The sequence below is a fragment of the Trichomycterus rosablanca genome, chromosome 27, assembly GCF_030014385.1.
Source record: "Trichomycterus rosablanca isolate fTriRos1 chromosome 27, fTriRos1.hap1, whole genome shotgun sequence".
NCBI lineage: Eukaryota > Metazoa > Chordata > Actinopteri > Siluriformes > Trichomycteridae > Trichomycterus > Trichomycterus rosablanca.
Window position 1 is genome coordinate 15,275,097 of NC_086014.1, and position 21,720 is coordinate 15,296,816.

The window sequence follows — 21,720 nt, forward strand, 5'->3', positions numbered from 1 at the left end:
TGTGTGCCTTGCGCCCATTGAAAAGCTGGAATAGGCTCCAGCGCCCCACCCCCCAGACCCTAGAACTTGTTTTAAATACCAAGGACGGCCTGTAGATGGCACACTATAGCGTCTTTAACAATAAAGGTTATTATTTTTACAGCGATATTAGGCTACAACTCGCCCCTCTCAGGGAATGTGCTTGAGAAATGTTACCCCCCACCTCAGCATTTCTGCCCCTGGGTTTCTCCTGCATTGCACGCAGTGTTTTAGGGTGGTGCCGGACCCATGCGACTCTGATCTGTTTGGTTTTATTAGCTGCCTTATGTCGGTCAATGAATACCAAACCCGCAGCTCATGAAGAAAAATCAATACGTTTGTATAATAATTCCAGTTTTTACACAGTCGTGTTAGTTCTAATAAAGTGTTGACAGGTTATAATAAAGATACCTCATGTATAAAATATAAACATTATGTGTATTACTCTAAAATGTCCCCGCGTGGCTGTAACGAGGCGTGTTCTGTAGCTTTAATGTGCACGTACGGCTTTACGGCTTTACAGTTTCACACAGGCATGTGTTCGGAGCAGCTGGTCCATTACAATTACAACCCGCTTTAATAAAGGACGGGCGCGGCAGCAGCACGTTACACATGGCGTTTAAATGGGCCGTCTGGGGGACGCTCTGGATGAGGGACTATACACTGTACACACTCCTCTTCATGCCCTTTATGTTGGAGCACATTAAAAGTACAATCAGCAGCCTGCTCGCAGTGCTTTAGTTTAATAGATGAACCCTGACGCCGGTTGTTTCTCTCCACGGTTACAGAGATGATTCTTAATAAGGTCAAGAGACTCAATCACACATTCATGTGAAAGATCCACATTAAAGCAGGTATAGAAATATAAGCTATTAAAGCAAATACAGTACAGAGAAAAGCATTCAGCTCCCTTTATTCATTATTCTGTACATTACAGGGGCGGTGGAGCTCAGCGGTTACGGTACAGGACCAGTAATCATAAGGTTGCTGGTTCAAGCCCCACTTCTGCCAGTTTGCCACTGTCGGGCCCTTGAGCAAGGCCCTCAACCCTCAATTGCTTGCAATGCATACTCTCAATTGTAGGTTGCTTTGGATAAAGACCATGTCCATTTGCTTGAATAATCCTGGACTGCGGTGGTAAATCGGAGCACCCGGAGGAAACCCACACAGACAGGGAGAACATGCAAAACTCAACCAGACCACAGGACCGTCTTGCGGTGAGGCGACAGCGCTACCCACCGAGCTACCCCCGGCCGGATTCCCAGTTAATAAATAAGGCTTATATCATGTTAAACACTAAACATAATGTCATTTTAATATAATAAAGGTTGTACTAGTTAACATTATACCTGTATTACAGAATAAAAGTCCCGCGGTGTGAGCGCAGTAATAAATCAGGCCTGTATTGTGTAAAAACACTAAATAAATTATTGTACATGGCATGTAGTAGTTACCTGGTGACACCTGTATTACAGAATAAAAGTCCTGCATGATAAGTACAGTAATAGATATCCTAGATCATACCCATATTATGGGAAAACCCCCCCACTAAAATAGACACTAACCCTAGATAAACACTTGGGTGAGTAAGATGGTGGTAGGACTCGTTTTATCATTAACATTTTTTTAAATCAAATTGAATATTTACCATGAATTACTGTGAACTGCTGGCATTTCATTAAAAAGCATCATGCTGTTGTGTGTGAACGATACAGCTGTGTGTGTGTAATGTGTTACAGGTTAAAGGGTGGAAGTGTTTTAGTTAGTGAGTATCTGGAGGAGTTGCTCAGGAAAGGCCCCGAACACCCGAACACTCTCGGATTTGAATGTAAATGAATCGTGTCTTCATTAGTATTCGTCCTGTAGCCGTCAGTGGAATCTGAAAGTAGGACAGCGCTTTTAATTAACCTATGCAAATGATGTCGTATGCACACAATTTGTGTTAGTTGAAATAATGTTGCGTGTTCCTGTCGATAAGAATTGAGGGCTTTTATTTCCAATCATCTCAGTGCTGCTGCTGCTGCTGCTGCTGCTGCTGTCGTTTCCTCTCTGAGCCTCTTTACACACACAACCCCGACACTGACAGGGTACCATGTTCCCCGCTCTGAAGTTTAAAAGCTTCTCCTGCCTTTAATACTGAGCTGAATTTAATTGGAACAGCGATGACAAAAGAGAGAGAGCCTGTTCACTCAGGGGCTCTTTTACTGGGAACACTGGACCAGTCCTTTCATATTTAAAATTCTGATCAAGGTTAACATGGACTGCAACATGCTATTACATGTATTTCATCTGGGGGGGTGCAGTAACATTTACTACCACACAGGCAATGTGCATAGAGAGCAACTGTTTAAAATGTATTAAAGCTTGTAGTTACCTAGTGACACCTGTATTACAGAATAAAAGTCCTGCAGTATAGGTACAGTAAAAGTAATAATGTAAAAAAACATTAAAAGTTAATGCATGTCAATTTTACTATAATAAAGGTTGTAGTAGTCGTCTAGTGACATGTACTACACCTGTGTTACAGAATAAAAGCCCTATAGTATAATCACAGTAATAAATAAGGCGTATAGTAATGTAAATTTTAATGTAATAAAGGTTGTAGTGGCCTAGTGACAGGTACTATATCGGTATTACAGAATAAAAGTCCTACAGTATGAGTACTGTAATAAGTAAGGCCTGTATCGTGTTAAACACTAAAAAAATAAGTAAAATTTTGATATATTAAGTTGTAGTAGTTAGCCAATCACATTTACTACTACAACTACATTATAAAATAAAAGTTCTACGATATGAGTACAGTAATATATGACTTTATTAAAATATACTTTTAATATAATAAAGGCTGTTTTAGTTATCATTGTGCACAAGGCAGGAATTATTCATGTTCTGAATGTCAGTTCATTACATAGCAGCACGTCACTTAAACTTACTAACTGCACCCAGATAATAATATAATTTAAAATTACATTCATGCAGCTCGGGCTTCATATAAATGTTTATTTTAGTGAATTACACTCTTTATTAGATGGGACGCCATGATTCACGATTTTTTACAACACTGTGGCGCCGTCTGCTGGTCAAACAGTGTGAGTACGTCTTAAAAACACTAATAACTTACACATTTACCTGCATGTATTTCTATTTAAGGGTTATATAATATAATACATTATCCTACTTACTAATAAAACTATATAATAATTATAAGAATAAATTAAAAATAAACATTTAAACAATAAACTCATATTTAAAGTAGTAAAATTCCAGAACTGATACATCTACATCCAGAACATTCACAATAATAATAAGATAATAAATAAATAAAGATAATAATAATGCACTTACAGCTTCCATGTGTTGTACCTGGATTAGATCTTCACCTCTGAAGCCTGTATTTTGAGGTTTCCTCTAGGTACTCTGGTTTCCTCCCACATCCCAGAAGCATGCAGAGGGTGGATTGGCTTCTCTAAGCAGAATTCTCTGGCCATGTGATGAATTGGATCCTTGTTCAAGAGATGTGCTCTGGGCGGCACAGGACCCAATGTGAATGCTGTCTCACAGTAAGTTAATTAATAATATGAATTAATTAGTTAAATATTATTAATAAAATGGTTTTATAATAAATATTATAAGGACTAGTATTGTTGCAATTTACTGCTTTTATTTGGTTATTCGTTTTGTTAAATAGAACAGTTATAAGATGTCTCCATCTGGTGGTCTGTAATTGTAATTGCATGTCATTTTAAAGGGTCCACCAGAGGGCGCACAAGCATCGTAATATTTATACAGGTATATGTAGGTATACCGAGGCTCCCGTTTCAATAAATAACAAAAGAAAGACTCAATAACTATTATGTGTGGAGAATGTTCTAGTTCTAAAGGTTCCATATCTGGATCTTATACATCTATCTTTATTAATAAGAACTGAGATTGATTTAAAAGATAAATTACATTTAATAAAGTAGGACCATGTGACTCACACAATCACAACCCATCTTCTGCATGGACACAGTAAGAACATGAATACAGGGCAACATGCATATTGTCTCATGTTCAGAAAAACACAGAGGTAGTTTCACATCTATACATTTAAAAAAATGTTTATGTATAATGTTTTATTATAGAATCACTTTTACTATCTGGTTAAGAATTGTTTGTGTAATTTTGGGTGGTAAAGTTTAAATGTGAGGAGTTTTAGGGGCTACGATGTGCATGTAATGTTTTGGTTTCATGGATTACAGTTCCACATTTATCAGCTTCAGTAATCACGCTTGTGTCCTTATTGTTTAGCTGTTCTTCATTACAGCACTATTTTTCCTCTTTTGGTGGTCACTGGCTCTTGAGGGTGCAATCAGAGACTGAAATAGCTCTCCTCAAGAGCCTCAGAGAAGAGGTTTCTTACCCAAAATAGGACTGCTAGGCTATAAACAGCTTCATTATCTAAATGTAAATGTAAATATTATATTAAATATAGTAAAATGTGCATTATTTATTTGTTTTCCTGAGCTGAGTTGCTTTAATTGTGCAGCAGTTTGATCCTGGATTGGGTGACAAAAATGTGTGTCGTGAGTAAAAACCTGCTAACGTGTGTGTGTGTGTGTGTGTGTGTGTGTGTGTGTGTGGTTAAACAGGAGCACTGGGGTAATTTGGACCTGCCCCCCTCACACCAGACACCATGTTAATCTACATTAGTTACCAGAAATTGAGGAACTGGCCCGATCGTACACACAGGACGAGGTGAGGGGGCTTCCCTGCTACACGCAAATTCTGAGTTTACCTTTCTCTATTGTCATCACACACACACACACACACACACACAAACACACACACACTCTCTCACACACACAGCTGCCAACATGTGCCTCTCAGCAGCTCTGCTCCTGCTGAGTCTATGTGGTGAGTTCCTATTTACTTCTGTTCTGTCAGTGGAGTGCAGCAGTGTAGAGTTTTATTCTTTATAATGTAGAATTTTAATTGTGTTTTTATTGTAATTGACTGGGATGAGTTTGTGTGAAGGTGCTGGATGTGAAGATCATGTGTACGGTAGGTGTATTGAGCTGTGAACGTATCCAGTCTGGTCACAGCAGGGGACGGCAGGATCACATTTACATCTCCTCTACAGTACAGATTCTAAACTGGAAGCTTTAATGGGTAGAAATTTAACATGAGGGAAGGTTTTAAACCAGCTGGTGTAAATATAATAACAGATTGATTAGATCTAAACCAAAGGACGTGAACAACTTAAGCTTTAATTGCACAATATATAAACAATGTATATATTTGATCCTATATACGGAATTGTTATCATTAGTGCTGCAACTTTTTTTTTATTTCTTGTATTTGCCGTTCAGTGAAAATGGACTTTGTTCACTTTAGCATTGCTGAGTAAATCATTTGACTTTCTGACTTAAATGTATTTTTAACTCCTCTACTGTGCTATATATTGTGTAATATACAAATACACAGAGGAACCTGGATTTAACAGACTTAAAGGGGGAAGCGCTGGTCTGTAAAATGCTAAAGTTTTTTTTCCAGGGGGGTGCATAATTATTCAAAAACACAGCAGGTCTAAGTGCTGAACATGCACATATGATCACCAGTAAAACGAACAACGTAAATAGAAATGTAAATTTATCATGTAAAACATGTAAATAAACATTAAAATTAGTGTTCTGTACTACTGGGGGAAAGTTTCATATTTCATACATACACGAGCCACAGAATCACGCCGTTCCACTTTCCACTTAATGAGTTGTATTTTTTTTAAGCAATACCTAGCTGGTCCTCTTTCACTTCACACTTCTCTTGTCTTTCAAAGTCACAACTAATCACAAGAACTTGCAAAAATGAAGCTTGAAACACTGAAAATAAAGGCGAGAACAGAGCGAGCCTCCCGGCAAAATAAAGCCTCTCACTCATTACTCACGATTACTGAACCACCGGTCTCGATACGCAGATTTTGTCTGTTAGATCGAGGTTCCTTTATATAACTATTTCATTTCATTAACTGTCTTGCCCTGGTCAGGGTCCAGGCGGATCTGGGTCCATGGGGAAACAATGGGCCGAGCACAAGTCCCCTGCAGGCACAGGGCCACAGTCAGTTATTATAAACCTGCAAAGTTCATCATCATAGTAGATGTAGCTCATTAAGCAGTGAACCTAACACGTAAGGCCAGTATGGGTGGACTCTTACTCAGTAATCTGATGAAATCTGAGATGTTGTTATGTTTACAGGTAAAAGCTGCTTACTCTAGTAATATATAATCCTCCTTCATGTATAACAGTTATGTATTTATGTACAGTTAAATATGTTAATGTAAATATATTTTAATGGCTGTCCATAGGGCAGCACAATCATGTTCGGCTCTCTGGTACCTTAGATTACGTTTGGTACATAAGTCTCATGTGTGAGTGGAATAAATCTACTTTTCGGAAGGGTATAGCTTGCACTAGCAAAGATTTAAAAAAACTGAAACTGCAGCCGTACTTTGAGTGAATCAAATTTTATCTTAATTTGTGGGTCAGTCTTTGATTATAGGTGGGCAACCCTAAAATCATCAAGTTTATTAAGGTTTATAATTAATTATTGGTATTAAAACGGAGCTTTTTGTGTACAGCAGGAGCTCTGACCTCAACAAAAAAGTGTAAAAGTAAAATAACAGGCGGAGACTCAACATGTGTAAGTAAGGAGCATTATGGCATTTAACAGATGATTTTTCCCAAACGACTTACAATTATAGCTAATTATAGTGCCGTAATTAAGGGGTTAAGGGCCTCATTCAGGGCTGAATTGGTGGTGGGGGTTGAACCAGCGACCGTCCGATTACTAGTCCAGTACCTTAACCACTGAGACACCACTCACGAGGGTCTAAAATTCTTGTTTTGCCAAATTCAGCACCTTTAATCCCACGTTCCCGACTCACAACTTCTTCCTTTTATAGCGTAAGTGAGCAGCACCCTTCAGCGGCGGAGAGTAAAGATCAGCCCTTCATCTTCAACCATTTAATCCCCAAACTAAGAGTTTCTTGCGCCCAGGTGGCACAGCGGGATATTCCCGCATAACTGGCAGTGCCTGCAGCAGATACTAATTGGCCACCGTGTCTGCAGGGTGGGGACCGGACTATATGTGGGTGGGTGGGGTCTTCATACGCTGTGTAAGGACCCTGATTGGCAGGATGAGAAGAGGAGGGCTGTACACGAGTAAAGAAGGCGTGGGCAGCGGCGTGCTCTCTTCGGATGCAAATCTGGTGTCTGAGATTCTTTTGATAAACGTGGCACCATTGAATGTTGGAAACACGGACGGTCTGTGTAAGCTCAGCTCTCTCTCTACACAGACGCATTTCCCATCATCCATTTCCTGTTTGAGACTGTTTGAGTTCCAGGTCTTATAAGAATCCTCTCTACTGAGGAGCTGATCAGTAGTAGTACGAGCAGGGTGGGTCACTGTATAAAGGTTTTGGACTATATCTTATAAACTCTTATAATTTCTTTATACCCCAGGTTCTGTTACCTGTGTTCAATATGAGGCCAGTTTCAGCATGGCCGGAGTTACAGGTTGGGTCGACTTTGACCTGCTGCAGAAGAACGCCACCTTTAACCTCATGGGTATCAACATCGCAACCTGTGGTTCCTTTAACCTGTCCATCACTGAGTTTCCTGTCATGTACGGGCATGTCGCCCAGCCCTGTGAGAATGCCCACATAGGCGATCGTGTCCTGTCCTTCCCTGTTGCCTCAAAAAGTACCTTTTTCAACATGGACATCTCTGCTACGCTCGCCAATATGTCCAGTTTGGATGCTTACTCTTTACTGGTGGAGACGTGTAGTGGTGCAAAGGCTTGTGCGGGAATACTACCCATCTCAGACGTCACCACGTTGCAGGCTCGGTTCTTCGGTAATCTGGCCGGCAACGTCTACGTCCGGCGGGTATCAGGGGAACCGGACGCCACTCTCCTGGCAGACCTGGTTGATCTGAATCGGACCGACTCGTCTGTTGCTGATGTTTATTCGTATCAAAGTTCTGCTCCAGACTGTCAAGCACTGCTGACCAGCTTAAACCCAAACAGCCTTAAATATATGGGACGGTTGAAAATCGGCGCCCCCCAGAGGCCGGTCAAATCCCGTCTGAAGGTCCCGTCCCACGTCGATGAGTCTCACTTCGCTCTGTTCGGATTTAGCTCGGGGTATTCGTGTGCCAAGTTTCGGATCTTGGAAGCGAAGTCGGTGAGCGCTGGGATAAACGTGAGGGGGGAGAAAGGTTACCTGGCCTTTTATCAGAAGTCTCCCTTCCACCCCACACTTCTGACGGTGAATTTAACCAATCATAACTTAAGCGTTGGACATTACCACGTTCATCAGTTTCCCACCCCGGAGTTACAGTCGCCCCCTCAGAGCACTTGCAGCAAAGACAACGTCGGGGGTCACTGGAACCCTTTTGGGGTGGACACCCAAGCTCCCAAATATCCACCGCCTGAGGGATCTACTGACGATATGTACGAAGTAGGAGACCTTAGTGGCAAGCATGGATCTTTACAAGGTAAATCAGACCTTCATCTCTCAACGTTTGACTATAACCTGCCCCTGTTCGGGCAGAACAGCATCGTGGGTCGTTCTGTGGTTCTCCACGAGCCCGATGGAACCATGTTTGCCTGTGCAAGCATCGGCTACCCTGGTGAGGTGGTTGTAGCCCGGGCCGTCTTTCAGACCCCAGTCGTAGGGTTCATCCTTTTCACCCAGCTAAAAGCAAACCCTGACTCGGACGTGTCCGTGTTCCTGGATCTGTCTTACGGACGCCCGAATATGCCGGCGACTCAGAAGCACCACTGGCACATCCACACCTACCCCATCAGCACGGAGACGGACAGCGACGAGACTCGTTGTGGCTCCACCGGTGGACACTGGAATCCCTACATGATCAACAACAGCGCCAGCAGCTATAAGCAGGACTGCAGACCCGAGAGTCCTTTCGCCTGTGAGATCGGAGACCTGTCCACAAAACACAAGCCCCTCAATTTGGCACCGAACTTAGGGAAGCTACCCAGCAAGAGCTTCTTCACGGACACGACGTCTTGGGTGACCGGACCGGACGGCATGCTAGGCCGATCCGTCGTGATCCACGGTCCCGACGAGGCCGGCCTGCGAATCGCCTGTGCCAACGTCAGCCTCCTCCGCCTCCCCGCCGCTCAGTCGGGATCCTGGGAGGGACCGGGGTCGTCCAGGGGACACGTCCACTTCTTTCAGACTTCTCCCCAGGGTCCGACTAACGTTCACGTCTCTCTGGGTGGGCTGGATGCCAGAGCTGGTGGATATCACGTCCATGTGCTCCCAGTGAAGTCTGGAGTACTTGCTTGCTCCAACGACAACGTCATGGGTCACTTCAACCCGCACGGCGTGAACGCCTCGGCGTCTCCTCTCCCAGGGGCCGGCACTGTGGACCAGTACGAGGTCGGAGATATCAGCGGCAAGTTCGGAACGCTGAAGGATCAGGACCAGTTTGAGGGCCGTTACGTGGACGGTAACATGCCCCTGAGCGGAGCCAACAGTATCGTCGGACGCTCTCTGGTTATCCACTACAAGGATGGCACAAGGTTAGAGAAAATGATTATATTTAATAACAGTGGTGGGTACTGGGGGAAAAGTGGGAAGTTTATCGTATTTACAATATTTGAATGTGTATCATGATGCTCCCTGCACTTCCCGAAATCTGCTAGTGAGCGAGTTTAAGAGGTCAAGAGTTTTACGGCTTTACGGTCATTTCAGCTAAATATAAGTACATATGCAACACACAACACAATATACACCGATCAGCCATAACATTAAAACCAGCTCCACTTACCATATAGAAGCACTTTGTAGTTCTACAATTACTGACTGTAGTCCATCTGTTTCTCTACATGCTTTGTTCCCCCCTTTCATGCTGTTCTTCAATGGTCAGGACCCCCACAGAGCAGGTATTATTTAGGTGGTGGATGATTCTCAGCACTGCAGTGACACTGACATGGTGGTGGTGTGTTAGTGTGTGTTGTGCTGGTATGAGTGGAGTTTTTAAACACCGTGTCCACTCACTGTCCACTCTATTAGACACTCCTACCTAGTCGGTCCACCTTGTAGATGTAAAGTCAGAGACGATCGCTCATCTATTGCTGCTGTTTGAGTCGCTCATCTTCTAGACCTTCATCAGTGGTCACAGGACGCTGCCCACGGGGCGCTGTCAGCTGGATATTTTTGGTTAATGGACTATTCTCAGTCCAGCAGTGACAGTGAGGTGTTTAAAAACTCCAGCAGTGCTGCTGTGTCTGATCCACTCATACCAGCACAACACACACTAACACACCACCACCACCATGTCAGTGTCACTGCAGTGCTGAGAATCATCCACCACCTAAATAATACCTGCTCTGTGGGGGTCCTGTGGGGGTCCTGACCATTGAAGAACAGGGTGAAAGGGGGGAACAAAGCATGTAGAGAAACAGATGGACTACAGTCAGTAATTGTAGAACTACAAAGTGCTTCTATATGGTAAGTGGAGCTGATAAAATGGACAGTGAGTGTAGAAACAGTACAGTAAGTACTAGAGACAGTTCTAATCTAGAGGAACTAAAGGGGACGAGACCAAGACTGTTTTATTAATCCTTCTGAAAATGATTTTGATTACTGTAGTAATGAAAAGCAAATACACGTGCAGCCTGTAAAACATTAAAACCAAGCGTCTCCACATCAGCGCGTTCACGTGAAACTCCAAAAGCAGAACTTTGTATTAGTGCAGATTGATTCTTATCATCATCATCACCATCATTATTACAGTATTACCAGAAACCTGCTTCAGTTCATTGTGTCTCACTTCCTTTTTCCTGAGCTGAGTGAAAGTGAGATTTAATCTAATGTAAATTGTAAAGACGTTTGCAGAAGCACATTTATAAAGAAAATGTATCATGATGAGCCAAAACATTAAGACCACCACGAAAAGTGTAGCACAAAGACTTTGACAAAAGGTGAAATCATTATGACCAGGGGAACAAAGGTAGCACTGTAACCTCACAGCAAGAAGGGTTCGATCCCCAGGTGGAGCAGTCTGAGCTCTTTCTGTGTGGAGTTTGCATGTTCTCCCCATGTCTGTGTGGGTTTCCTCCCACAGTACAAAGGCGTGTAAGTGAGGTGAACTGGAGATGCAAAATAGTCCATGAGTGTGTTTGATCTTAAACCTGAACTGATGAATCTTGTGTAAGCAGTAACTACCTGCCCTGTCATGGATGGAACCAAAGTGTAAACATGATGTTAATAAAATTAATAAATAACCAGATGAACAGTGATGCCCGCTGTCTGGTTGAAGCACCGGTAAGCGCCGGTACAATCTGGGTGTCCAGTGTTCTGAATTTATTGTAACGTAGGAGTAAGCGCAGGGCACTGAACCAGACCTGTGTGTTTTACTGTCGTGCAGGATGCAGTGTGCCAATATAAGTGCAGTTAAGCCCTCTGACGGGTACGGGATCACCGCCAGGGCCGTGTTTACCAGCAGCGTGAAGGGCACGGTAACTCTGGTAATGTATTATTTATATTACACTTAATACCGCACCAAAGAAACACAAAGACCTTTTATTTAGTGCCGGGACCGGGCGGGGCAGCCAGGGTGACCTTCCAAACACAAACCTCCCAAAGGCTGGGCCGTTCGGCCACGCCCTCCTCAGACGTTCGAACCCCGGATCTCGGAGGTGCCCTGTACCCAGACGTCAAGGCTGCTGTAAGCTGAAAAGTTGCTCACAAGAAATAAATATGGAAAAAATATGGAAAAAGTTTGGGGAAGGACCCCGTTCCAGCATGAACAGGTCGGTCCATCAAGACATGATTTTTTTTGGTGGCAAGTTCAGTGTGGAGACATGAATCGGAACACTGATCGTGAGCCAGGGCTTCTAAACTTCTAAATGGACACTAATGCCTGCGTACACTCCAAAACCTTTATATTATTTCAGATATGTATTTAAACACTGCACGGCTGAATTTATGTGGACACGTGGCCTAGAGATTGTCAGACATCCAATTCCAAAATGATATGCATAGACCATAACCGCGTCCACTCTTCCACTCAGCATTTCAAAAGATTTCGTGTGCGTTCGGTCACTGGAGCATTCGTGAGGTCACAATTTGTGAGGCCTGGTTTGCATTCAGCGTCCCGATTCATCCCAAAACAGTTGACTATGGTTGTTATGGACTGGGCTCTGTACAGGCCACTTCTTTCCCTGGGTTCCTGACTCCTTTCTAGAATACGAGGGAAGGACGTGAGGAAAGGAAACAAGGACACAGGAATTAAGGCTGAGCGTATCTGATAAATGAGACGTCACATTAATATAACATGGAATGAAGAGCATGATGAAGAGCTGATAGATCTGATCCTGTGTAATCACTCACATATTAATCCAGATGTGAGGGAGCAAATGTGGAGGAATTAGACGTCCTTAAAGATTTGACTGCTATTAATGAATTAATCACAAGCTGAATCAGGTGGAAGCTAGAAATGAAGGTTCTTCTTATAAATCCAAACTTCTTATAATCCGTTTTCTATTTATTATAAAAGACATAATACAGTAAGATGATTGAGACAGTATAGATAAATCTGAACATGATGTATGACCGTATGTGTAGGCTTTAGGTTCCAGAGAGAGAGCTGCTGTTAAACATCCAGCCAGCACACGTGCTCACCCGTGCAGTGTTGAACATACAGAGAGGGTGTCTCTTTAAATCTGCCAAAAAAACATGACACTCTCTGTGTTCTCTCCTGCTTGTAGAGTGAAACGTGAGGAGAAGAGTAAATGGGTGGAGGATTGTTGGAATACAGTGCAGGACAGACAAGTGTAGGACTGAGCCGCCTCTATTCACTTCACATGTATACACGACGTTGTGTGATTTTGTACAAAACGCATCGTTAAAAATACGCCTATTTTGTAATATGTGTTCAAACATGACAATCAGTAAGAAATCATTCTGATCTATTCCATTTATCAAATTTCATTGAATTAATTCGATAAAAAATTACTTGTGGAATGGAATAAAAAAATGTAGGTTTATTACATTCAATCTATTAAACTAGCCTGATAAAAGAAATTGGACCCAGTGTTTTTGTTGTAATCAGTTCCAGCAGAGTTTTCCTGATGGCAGCTACAGTGACGTGACCCTGCTGGTGGATATTAATGCTAATAAACAGCTTAATGTGAGTATTCATCTCTATTATACTATATATAGTTTATAAATCACTGAGAAAGAGTTACGATGAACTGGTAGGTCAGTGGTTAACTGGTCGGGGCAGCTGTAGCCTAACGGTTAAAGTTCAAGCCCCACCACCACTGCCTGGTTGCCACTGTTGGCCCCTTGAGCGAGACCCTTAAGTCTCATTTGCTTAGATTGTATACTGTAACCCAACTGTGAGTCACTTTGGGTGAAGGCGTCTGCTAAATGCCGTAAGTGTAAATAGTTAACGGTCTGTGCTGAAGACTAGAATGGTTCCAGTTTGGTAATCTTGTAGGGTCAAATTTTGGTCTGTTGAGAGTGTTGAGAATTTAGAGAGACTTCAGTCCAGTCTGAAGGGCGTTTTGAAGTGGGACTGTCCACAGCAGGCATCAGTAGGGTCATTCTAATTTAATATGAGTAAAACTTTAAAGGGTTTTTTGTAATGCAGGTAAACACAGTGCTGTTATGCATGAGAAATGATGTGAAAAAGTACAGCAGTGCATCAAAATAACTGAATCAAATGCTAAGCCTATTTCTGAAACTTTCACTATCAAGTCTTTGTTATTTAATAATCCAGATAACCTTCATAACATTCCACACCATTGTCCATGTTGTGCAGGTCTCCAAAGTGTCCTGGTACATAACAGAAGACCCTGCAGATGGATCTAGTGTGGGGTGTTCAGGAACGGGAGGAACCTATAACCCATTCAACATGTCTGCTCAGGTCAGATAAACACAACGGTCCACAACGACCTGCCCTACTTCCTACCACCTACCTGATCAGCTCCCTCAGTAGAGAGGATTCTAATAACACATGGACTCATAATCAGATTATTTAGACAGAGATTACACCACGACATTTTTAGAAAGCAATAGATTTGACATATTATTATTATTATTATTATTAATAAATCATGTTCCTCTCTTTATTCAGAACCCTAGCTGTTCTTTTTCTCATCTGGCCTGTGAGGTTGGAGATCTAACCAGTAAGCACGGATCCATCAGTGTAACAGAGAGACAGCTCTACACAGATACAAACCTTCAGCTAGCTGGAGACTTCACCGGTACACCAGCACATCTTCATTTTCTGCTACAAGCTCAACACTGTGTTTGTTACCTGTATAGATCAGGATGGTTTAGCACAATAAATAAATAGATTTATTTAATACTGATCCCACTCTGACCTGAAAATGCTTAGAAATGGACACGGACCTTCCTGAGATCTGTACTGAGACGCACAGACTTTTCCATTTGAATCTTTGTAGCTCAGGCTAATCGAACTGTCCCGCTTACATGGGCACAGAAGTCACCAACCAGACTCGGCCATCAATAATGAGGAATTAGGAGGCCAGGCCACAAACGTATATGACATTATAGGACTTTCCTCACCTTCGTATTAATCATCTGCATGTTTTTAAGAAATGCTTACAGTATAAATACGTATTTTAATTATACTGACAAGTAAAGAACGTTTGCAGGAGTCATGACAATCCCAAGCCAGGAAATGCATGTCTGGGTGTGGACGTTGTTGTTGATGTTGTTGTAGCTGAGTTTCGGGGCTTAAAGGTGCACATACTTTTAGAATGTTTTTTCTACTTTAGCACCTAACTCAGTGCTGCTGCATGAGGATAAATCTAATCAGGTCTGACGTGGAGGTAAAAGCACTGTTGCACAATTAGTGGTTGCAGAGTCGTTAGTCATGTTTTGTTTGGATTATTTTCCATAGCAATAATAGAAATAATAAATGAAGTATCTCTAGCATGTATTAAGAATAAAGTCCATCATTTATTAGAGGATTAACATGAACGATGTAACAAAAAACAACGTTTTCACATTATTTTTACTTTATTATGTTCAGTTGTTTACAGATCCCTGGTTCTTAGAGCAGGGACTAAAGCGATCGCCTGTGCAGGAATCCTTCCAGTATCACCATCCGCTCAGCAGATCTTCCCAGTCGTCTCGTCCTTCAGCAGGTTTGTCGTTAAGAGTCCTGTACTATACTGCTTTAAAAGATCAGCAGGAGATGAACCATTTAGTACTGTTTAGGGGTACAAAGGTCATAAACAGGACTTTTGTCCACTATTTTAAGTTTTTTTCTTTTAGGAATTTTTAATTTTAGGCTTTTTCTTTTAAATGCTCTTAACAAGCATTAACATTTATGTATTATTTCAGGCATAAAATGTTGTTCAAAGTTCAAATGATTAAATCAGTAACATTGGTTATAATTTGAGATTGAGAGTTTGAGATATCCAACACCATAAAACACTTATTTTGAATAAAAGATTCAGATAGAAAAACTGTAATATATCATGTTTTTATTTGCTAGGTATGATTTCCGTAAGAGGGTTGCAGATGTCCTACAGGTTCACCTGTCTAGGGTTTCAATCCTACCTGGTACCCTCACGCCCATGCCTGAAGGAAAATGCCAGCAGGTCACCTTTCTAGTATCAGGTAACTCATTCTTCATCGATCAGCAAAAATCCTCACACTTTATCTTCCACGTTAATATTTATCGTTTGTTTGTTTTTGTGAACAAGGAAGTTCACATTATTAATTCAGTAATAATTCAGTAAACGAACTAAATCACTTTAATCCCAAGACATACAGTGGATTCAGGAAAGTCTTTAGACCTCCTAACACTTTTAATCATAATGTAGATATGAATCTAGATTAGCTGTTTTAATCCTTTGGAACTTGTGCTCCACCCCAGCACAATGGTCTACAAGAACTCCTGATTTAGACTGTGAAACCATTTTAGGGGCTCCTACCTACCTACACACACACACACACACACACACACACTGTGGTCTTTCTATTTCAGTCTAAGTGAGTGAGTGCATAACCATCTGAAAGGATTCATTTCTTTAATTACTTCCCTATTGTTGCCTTATAGCGCCACATTCTGTCGAGAATAGCTCCACTGATGAACTATTTTATTTGTTGTTTTTATTATTTAGGGCTAAACGCTGAATTAAAAGTAATACGATTATCTGAGCATAAAGTATTTGTTAGTCGTCTTGTTAAACGGTAGCTGCTTATTTATTAAAGTTCAATAAGAGTTACATGGTTATTGATGCATTTGTTAAATATTTAAACCCCGACTTTATACACATTGCCCTGGTGCCACCAATTACATGAAATTATTTTGCCAAATGAACCACCCCTCTTTGTTGAAAACCAAAATATGGTCACCTTATACTTATGAAGGATGTCACACCATTACTTCTGCTTATAAACAATTAACAGGTGCCAGAAGCAAACCCAGACAAACCTTAGACACACCCATCATCAGTGAGCAGTAAAAGAGTAAGTGGACACACATCGTCAGTCAGGGTGAATTTCATCTCGCTCGGTGGTTCTGTAACTACCCAACAAGTAGCGCTGAACTCCTTAAACCTGACGTGACTCAGCATTTCCCTCTCTCAGTATTAATACGAGGGTTCTCATGGGTATACTCAGATTTCCTAACCCACAGAGGTTATCATAATTATTTCATTACGGCTGCATTGTGATCTCACTGTTCTGTACAATGAACAATTCATGTCTCACTTGCAACAAAAAAAGAGAAAAGAGAAAATTACGCTGTAATCCGAGTCCTGGCTCCAGTGGGTGTGAGAGTCTCGCTTCATCGCTCGCTCACAAACAGGAGAGGCTCGTACCGTGGAGAGCTAACTGTGTAGTCTTTTTAGGGGGAATAGTTGAGGGAAAAGTTCACATACGCTTGTAAGTGACTACGAGTATTTCATGGCCTTCTGAGTATTACAGTGATTTCTAAATGTTCTTTTTTAGGAACATGTACTTTACTTAAAAGAAAATCATGAATTTGTGTTCCTTTATACGTTTCTTGTAGGTTTTCTGAAGACAAATGCTGGGATAAAACTATATAAGCAGCAACTTAAATATGATATGATTAACCCTTGTACTGGCTTCAGGGTCAAAAATGACCCACTAACATGATTATTTCATGTTTAATTTTATTTCAACCTGAATTTTATTACTTTTCCTAGAGTTTCCCCAGATATTCACAACATCTGTGATAAATGACAGGTTGTTTCTTTATGTAAATAGATTTGGGGTTTAAAATGTAATTAGGGTTTAGTGCACGCAGGTCATTATTGACCCTTAGGACAGAGGGGGGGCATTTAGCAGAAGCTTTGAAGGCCCCAGGGTTAAGGGCCTGGCAATCATTTGATTACTAGTCCACTATTTAACCTTATTTGGGATGGCTTTTTAATTTCTAATTGCAGTTAAGTCCCATTAAAATGTCACCCATGTTTCAGCTGCCCTAAATTCATGTCAGACCCCTTTACTACCAGCTCCACCACCGTGCCACCTTACAAGAGTACATTTTATTATTATTAACTGTTTTATTCTTTAGTGGGGGGTAACAGTAGGTCAGCTGCCACCCGGAATCACTGGGTAGTGGACACACCCTATACAGGGTGGCGATTACTCACACCTCTGGGTAATTTAGAGCAGCCAATCCAACTTTCGCATGTTTCTGAGAGGTAGGAAGAGAACAGAGCAGCCGGAGGAAACCCCTGGACTTTATAACAATCTTAAATGTCTGAACCACAGGTGAGGTAGATCTGACTAAACTGGCATCTGTGAAGAACAGCGAGAAGATGGGTCCGTACAAGCAGACTAAAGAGTGCACGACCAGTAAGCTTCATCAGAACAAACCACACACACACATTACATAGACATGCCTTCTTCACTTATGTTAAAAATAATATGCTTCAGCTTGTGCTTGTGGCAGTAGTTTGGGGAAGAGTCTTTCCTGTTCTATCATGATTGTTCCCCTGTGCACAAAATGAGACTCAGTTTGCACAGAACGCTAACCTCAATCCCACTGAACACCTCTGGGATGAATTAGAACAGTGACTGCAGGTCAGGTTTACCTGCCTAATGTTCTTCATATAAAAGCCAAGGAACTGGAATTCATGGTCAGTTGTCCACATACTTTAGCGTATATTTACTTTAACAGAACAGTTATGACCTATGGTTTCTACACAAGGAGATTTAGGTCAGGTGTGAGGGAACTCAAGACACAATGATGTCACTGGTCCATGTCCTCTGGCTCTATTTTATATAAATGATACAGTGCCTTGCAAAAGTATTCAGCCCCCTTGAACTTTTCAACCTTTTGCCACATTTCAGGCTTCAAACATAACGATATGAAATTGTAATTTTTTGTGAAGAATCAATAACAAGTGCGACACAATCGTGAAGTGGAACGAAATTTATTGGATATTTTAAACTTTTTTTAGAAATAAAAAACTAAAAAGTGGGGCGTGCAATATTATTCAGCCCCTTTACTTTCAGTGCAGCAAACTCACTCCAGAAGTTCAGTGAGGATCTCTGAATGATCCAATGTTGACCTAAATGACTGATGGTGATAAATAGAATCCACCTGTGTGTAATCAAGTCTCCGTATAAATGCACCTGCTCTGTGATAGTCTCAGAGTTCTGTTTAAAGCGCAGAGAGCATCATGAAGACCAAGGAACACACCAGGCAGGTCCGAGATACTGTTGTGGAGAAGTTTAAAGCCGGATTTGGATACAAAAAGATTTCCCAAGCTTTAAACATCTCAAGGAGCACTGTGCAAGCGATCATATTGAAATGGAAGGAGTATCAGACCACTGCAAATCTACCAAGACCCGGCCGTCCCTCTAAACTTTCAGCTCAAACAAGGAGAAGACTGATCAGAGATGCAGCCAAGAGGCCCATGATCACTCTGAATGAACTGCAGAGATCTACAGCTGAGGTGGGAGACTCTGTTCATAGGACACAATCAGTCGTACACTGCACAAATCTGGCCTTTATGGAAGAGTGGCAAGAAGAAAGCCATTTCTCAAAGATATCTATAAAAAGTCACCTGGGAGACACACCAAACATGTGGAAGAAGGTGCTCTGGTCAGATGAAACCAAAATCGAACTTTTTGGCCACAACGCAAAACGTTATGTTTGGCGTAAAAGCAACACAGCTCATCACCCTGAACACACCATCCCCACTGTCAAACATGGTGGTGGCAGCATCATGGTTTGGGCCTGCTTTTCTTCAGCAGGGACAGGGAAGATGGTTAAAATTAATGGGAAGATGGATGGAGCCAAATACAGGACCATTCTGGAAGAAAACCTGTTGCAGTCTGCAAAAGACCTGAGACTGGGACGGAGATTTATCTTCCAACAAGACAATGATCCAAAACATAAAGCAAAATCTACAATGGAATGGTTCACAAATAAACGTATCCAGGTGTTAGAATGGCCAAGTCAAAGTCCAGACCTGAATCCCATCGAGAATCTGTGGAAAGAGCTGAAAACTGCTGTTCACAAACGCTCTCCATCCAACCTCACTGAGCTCGAGCTGTTTTGCAAGGAAGAATGGGCAAAAATTTCTGTCTCTCGATGTGCAAAACTGATAGAGACATACCCCAAGCGACTTGCAGCTGTAATCGCAGCAAAAGGTGGCGCTACAAAGTATTAACGCAAGGGGGCTGAATAATATTGCACGCCCCACTTTTCAGTTTTTTATTTCTAAAAAAAGTTTAAAATATCCAATAAATTTCGTTCCACTTCACGATTGTGTCCCACTTGTTGTTGATTCTTCACAAAAAATTACAATTTCATATCGTTATGTTTGAAGCCTGAAATGTGGCAAAAGGTTGAAAAGTTTAAGGGGGCTGAATACTTTTGCAAGGCACTGTACATAAACTGCGTGGATATGAAATTTAATTATTTAGTAAAATAACTGACTGTGACCCTACAAGTGAAAAGCTGCTGACTGACGCTTCTCCATCTTCTTTTTCAGGTGGTGCTTCTGATCTTCTCTCGTTCTGCAGTGGACGAGTTTACAGTGTCTCTCTGGCTGTAATTTATCTTCTCCACTTTCTTCTTTTGCAGTGAACATGACCGTGAAATCACCCGAATCATGATGTAAGAGGGGGGTACAAACAAACCCAGCTTCAGGAGAGTAGGGAACATGTAAATAAAAACAGACAGCATTGATTTTACACTGGAAAGAGTACAAAAACAAAGTATAACGTAACTTTATTGTTTTGTGTATATATATATATTGGTACACTTGCATTTTATTTAGATATGGACCACACAAAAAGGTCAGATTGTACTTCGCCTACATGCATGTCGACCAACCACAGCTCTTCTGGGAGAACGTGCTTTGGACAGATGAAACTAAATTTTTGGTAGGTTTTTCAGGAGGAAAATGAACCTTTCAAGAAAATAGTACCGTACTTATGAACCATGGTTGAGGCTCAGTGATGTTTTGGGGTTGCTTGGCTGCTTCAAATCTGTGCCGGGCACAGCAAAGTCAGAAGACTATCAAGACATTTTGAAGCAGTGTCCAGCCTCATCTAAAAGCACCCGGGATTTAATGAAGACCATTCTGAAGTGACCCGCTATAGATTCTGATCTGATTCTTATTAAACCTTGTAGACAGACCTGGATTTATCGTGTTCATTAATTGGAAAGATCACTCTGCTCAGTTACGAATCAACAAAATGATTTATTACAAACTGTGTAAAAGTCAACAGTACCAGTCACTCAGCTGAGGGCTCGTAAAAACTAACCTCAGGCTCATGCAAAACGAAAAGTAGCGAGCCCCGATAACCCTCACACACCTTCTTATATCTCCCTCGGGTGCGTAAGAATATACATCCCTATTTTGTTCTTAAACTGGTTTCATCTGGTCAGCTTACTGTCCGAAAAACATGTTCGCTATCATGTGTACACTTGTGACTGTTTTCTGTTTTGCCTACTAGCTATCTGCTTCAGTTCACAATGACCTGGCTTATCTCCTGCCCTGGCTCTCAGTTTCACAATATCATAATCAGAGATACATGGTACATTTAATCATTTCATACACATTATACAATTAATGATTTTACTTATACAATTAATAATGTCACAAAACCTGCAGCTGGAAGTTGCTTATTGTGAATTACAGTTGGTGCCTCCAACGGCTGTGCCACAAAAGGTTAAGGGTACTAATATTTTGTCCATGCCATATTTGTTTGTTTTATTATGTAAACCAAAAATAAAGTTTCTGTTTTATTCAATGTGAAATAAATAATAAGAAATATAATACACTTCTGTTCATTTCAGGTTCATTTGTTTACTCGCCCGATGGAACGTTTACATTTTTGGCATTTAGCAGTTTTTATTCAGTGCGACTTACAGTATACAGTCCAAGCAATTGACGATTAAGGGCCTTGCTCAAGGGCCCAACAGTAGCGACCTGGCAGTAGAGGGGTTTGAACCAGCAACCTTCTGCTTACTAGTTCAGTACCTTAACCGCTAGGTTCTTCCTATCTGCCCTGGGATCGACTGGCTCCTTGTCCAGAGTGTGTTCTGGACCCACCGCGACCCTGATCAGGACGTGGTGTATGCAATACAGTAAGTAATATTGAATGAACGTCTATGTTTGTGCAACTGGTCGGAGCTGTAGGAAAGGAAGTGAGACTG

General features: G+C 41.6%; 1 protein-coding gene across 2 annotated transcripts in view; it reads left to right on the forward strand.

The window, feature by feature from the left end:
• The window catches only part of cusr (Copper-only SOD repeat protein), a 36,370-nt gene extending 15,030 nt beyond the window's left edge, over positions 1–21,340 (forward strand). For both annotated transcript variants that reach the window (XM_062989575.1, XM_062989576.1), the window contains exons 4-14: positions 3,047–3,578; positions 4,650–4,755; positions 7,519–9,604; positions 11,455–11,554; positions 13,141–13,218; positions 13,855–13,959; positions 14,170–14,299; positions 15,094–15,208; positions 15,562–15,686; positions 17,814–17,897; positions 20,048–21,340. In XM_062989575.1, coding sequence (XP_062845645.1) covers positions 7,557–9,604; positions 11,455–11,554; positions 13,141–13,218; positions 13,855–13,959; positions 14,170–14,299; positions 15,094–15,208; positions 15,562–15,686; positions 17,814–17,897; positions 20,048–20,142 — 2,880 coding nt within the window. In that variant the 5' untranslated portion in view covers positions 3,047–3,578; positions 4,650–4,755; positions 7,519–7,556 and the 3' untranslated portion in view covers positions 20,143–21,340. The remainder of the gene's footprint in view (positions 1–3,046; positions 3,579–4,649; positions 4,756–7,518; positions 9,605–11,454; positions 11,555–13,140; positions 13,219–13,854; positions 13,960–14,169; positions 14,300–15,093; positions 15,209–15,561; positions 15,687–17,813; positions 17,898–20,047) is intronic.
• The last annotated feature ends 380 nt before the right edge of the window (positions 21,341–21,720 follow it).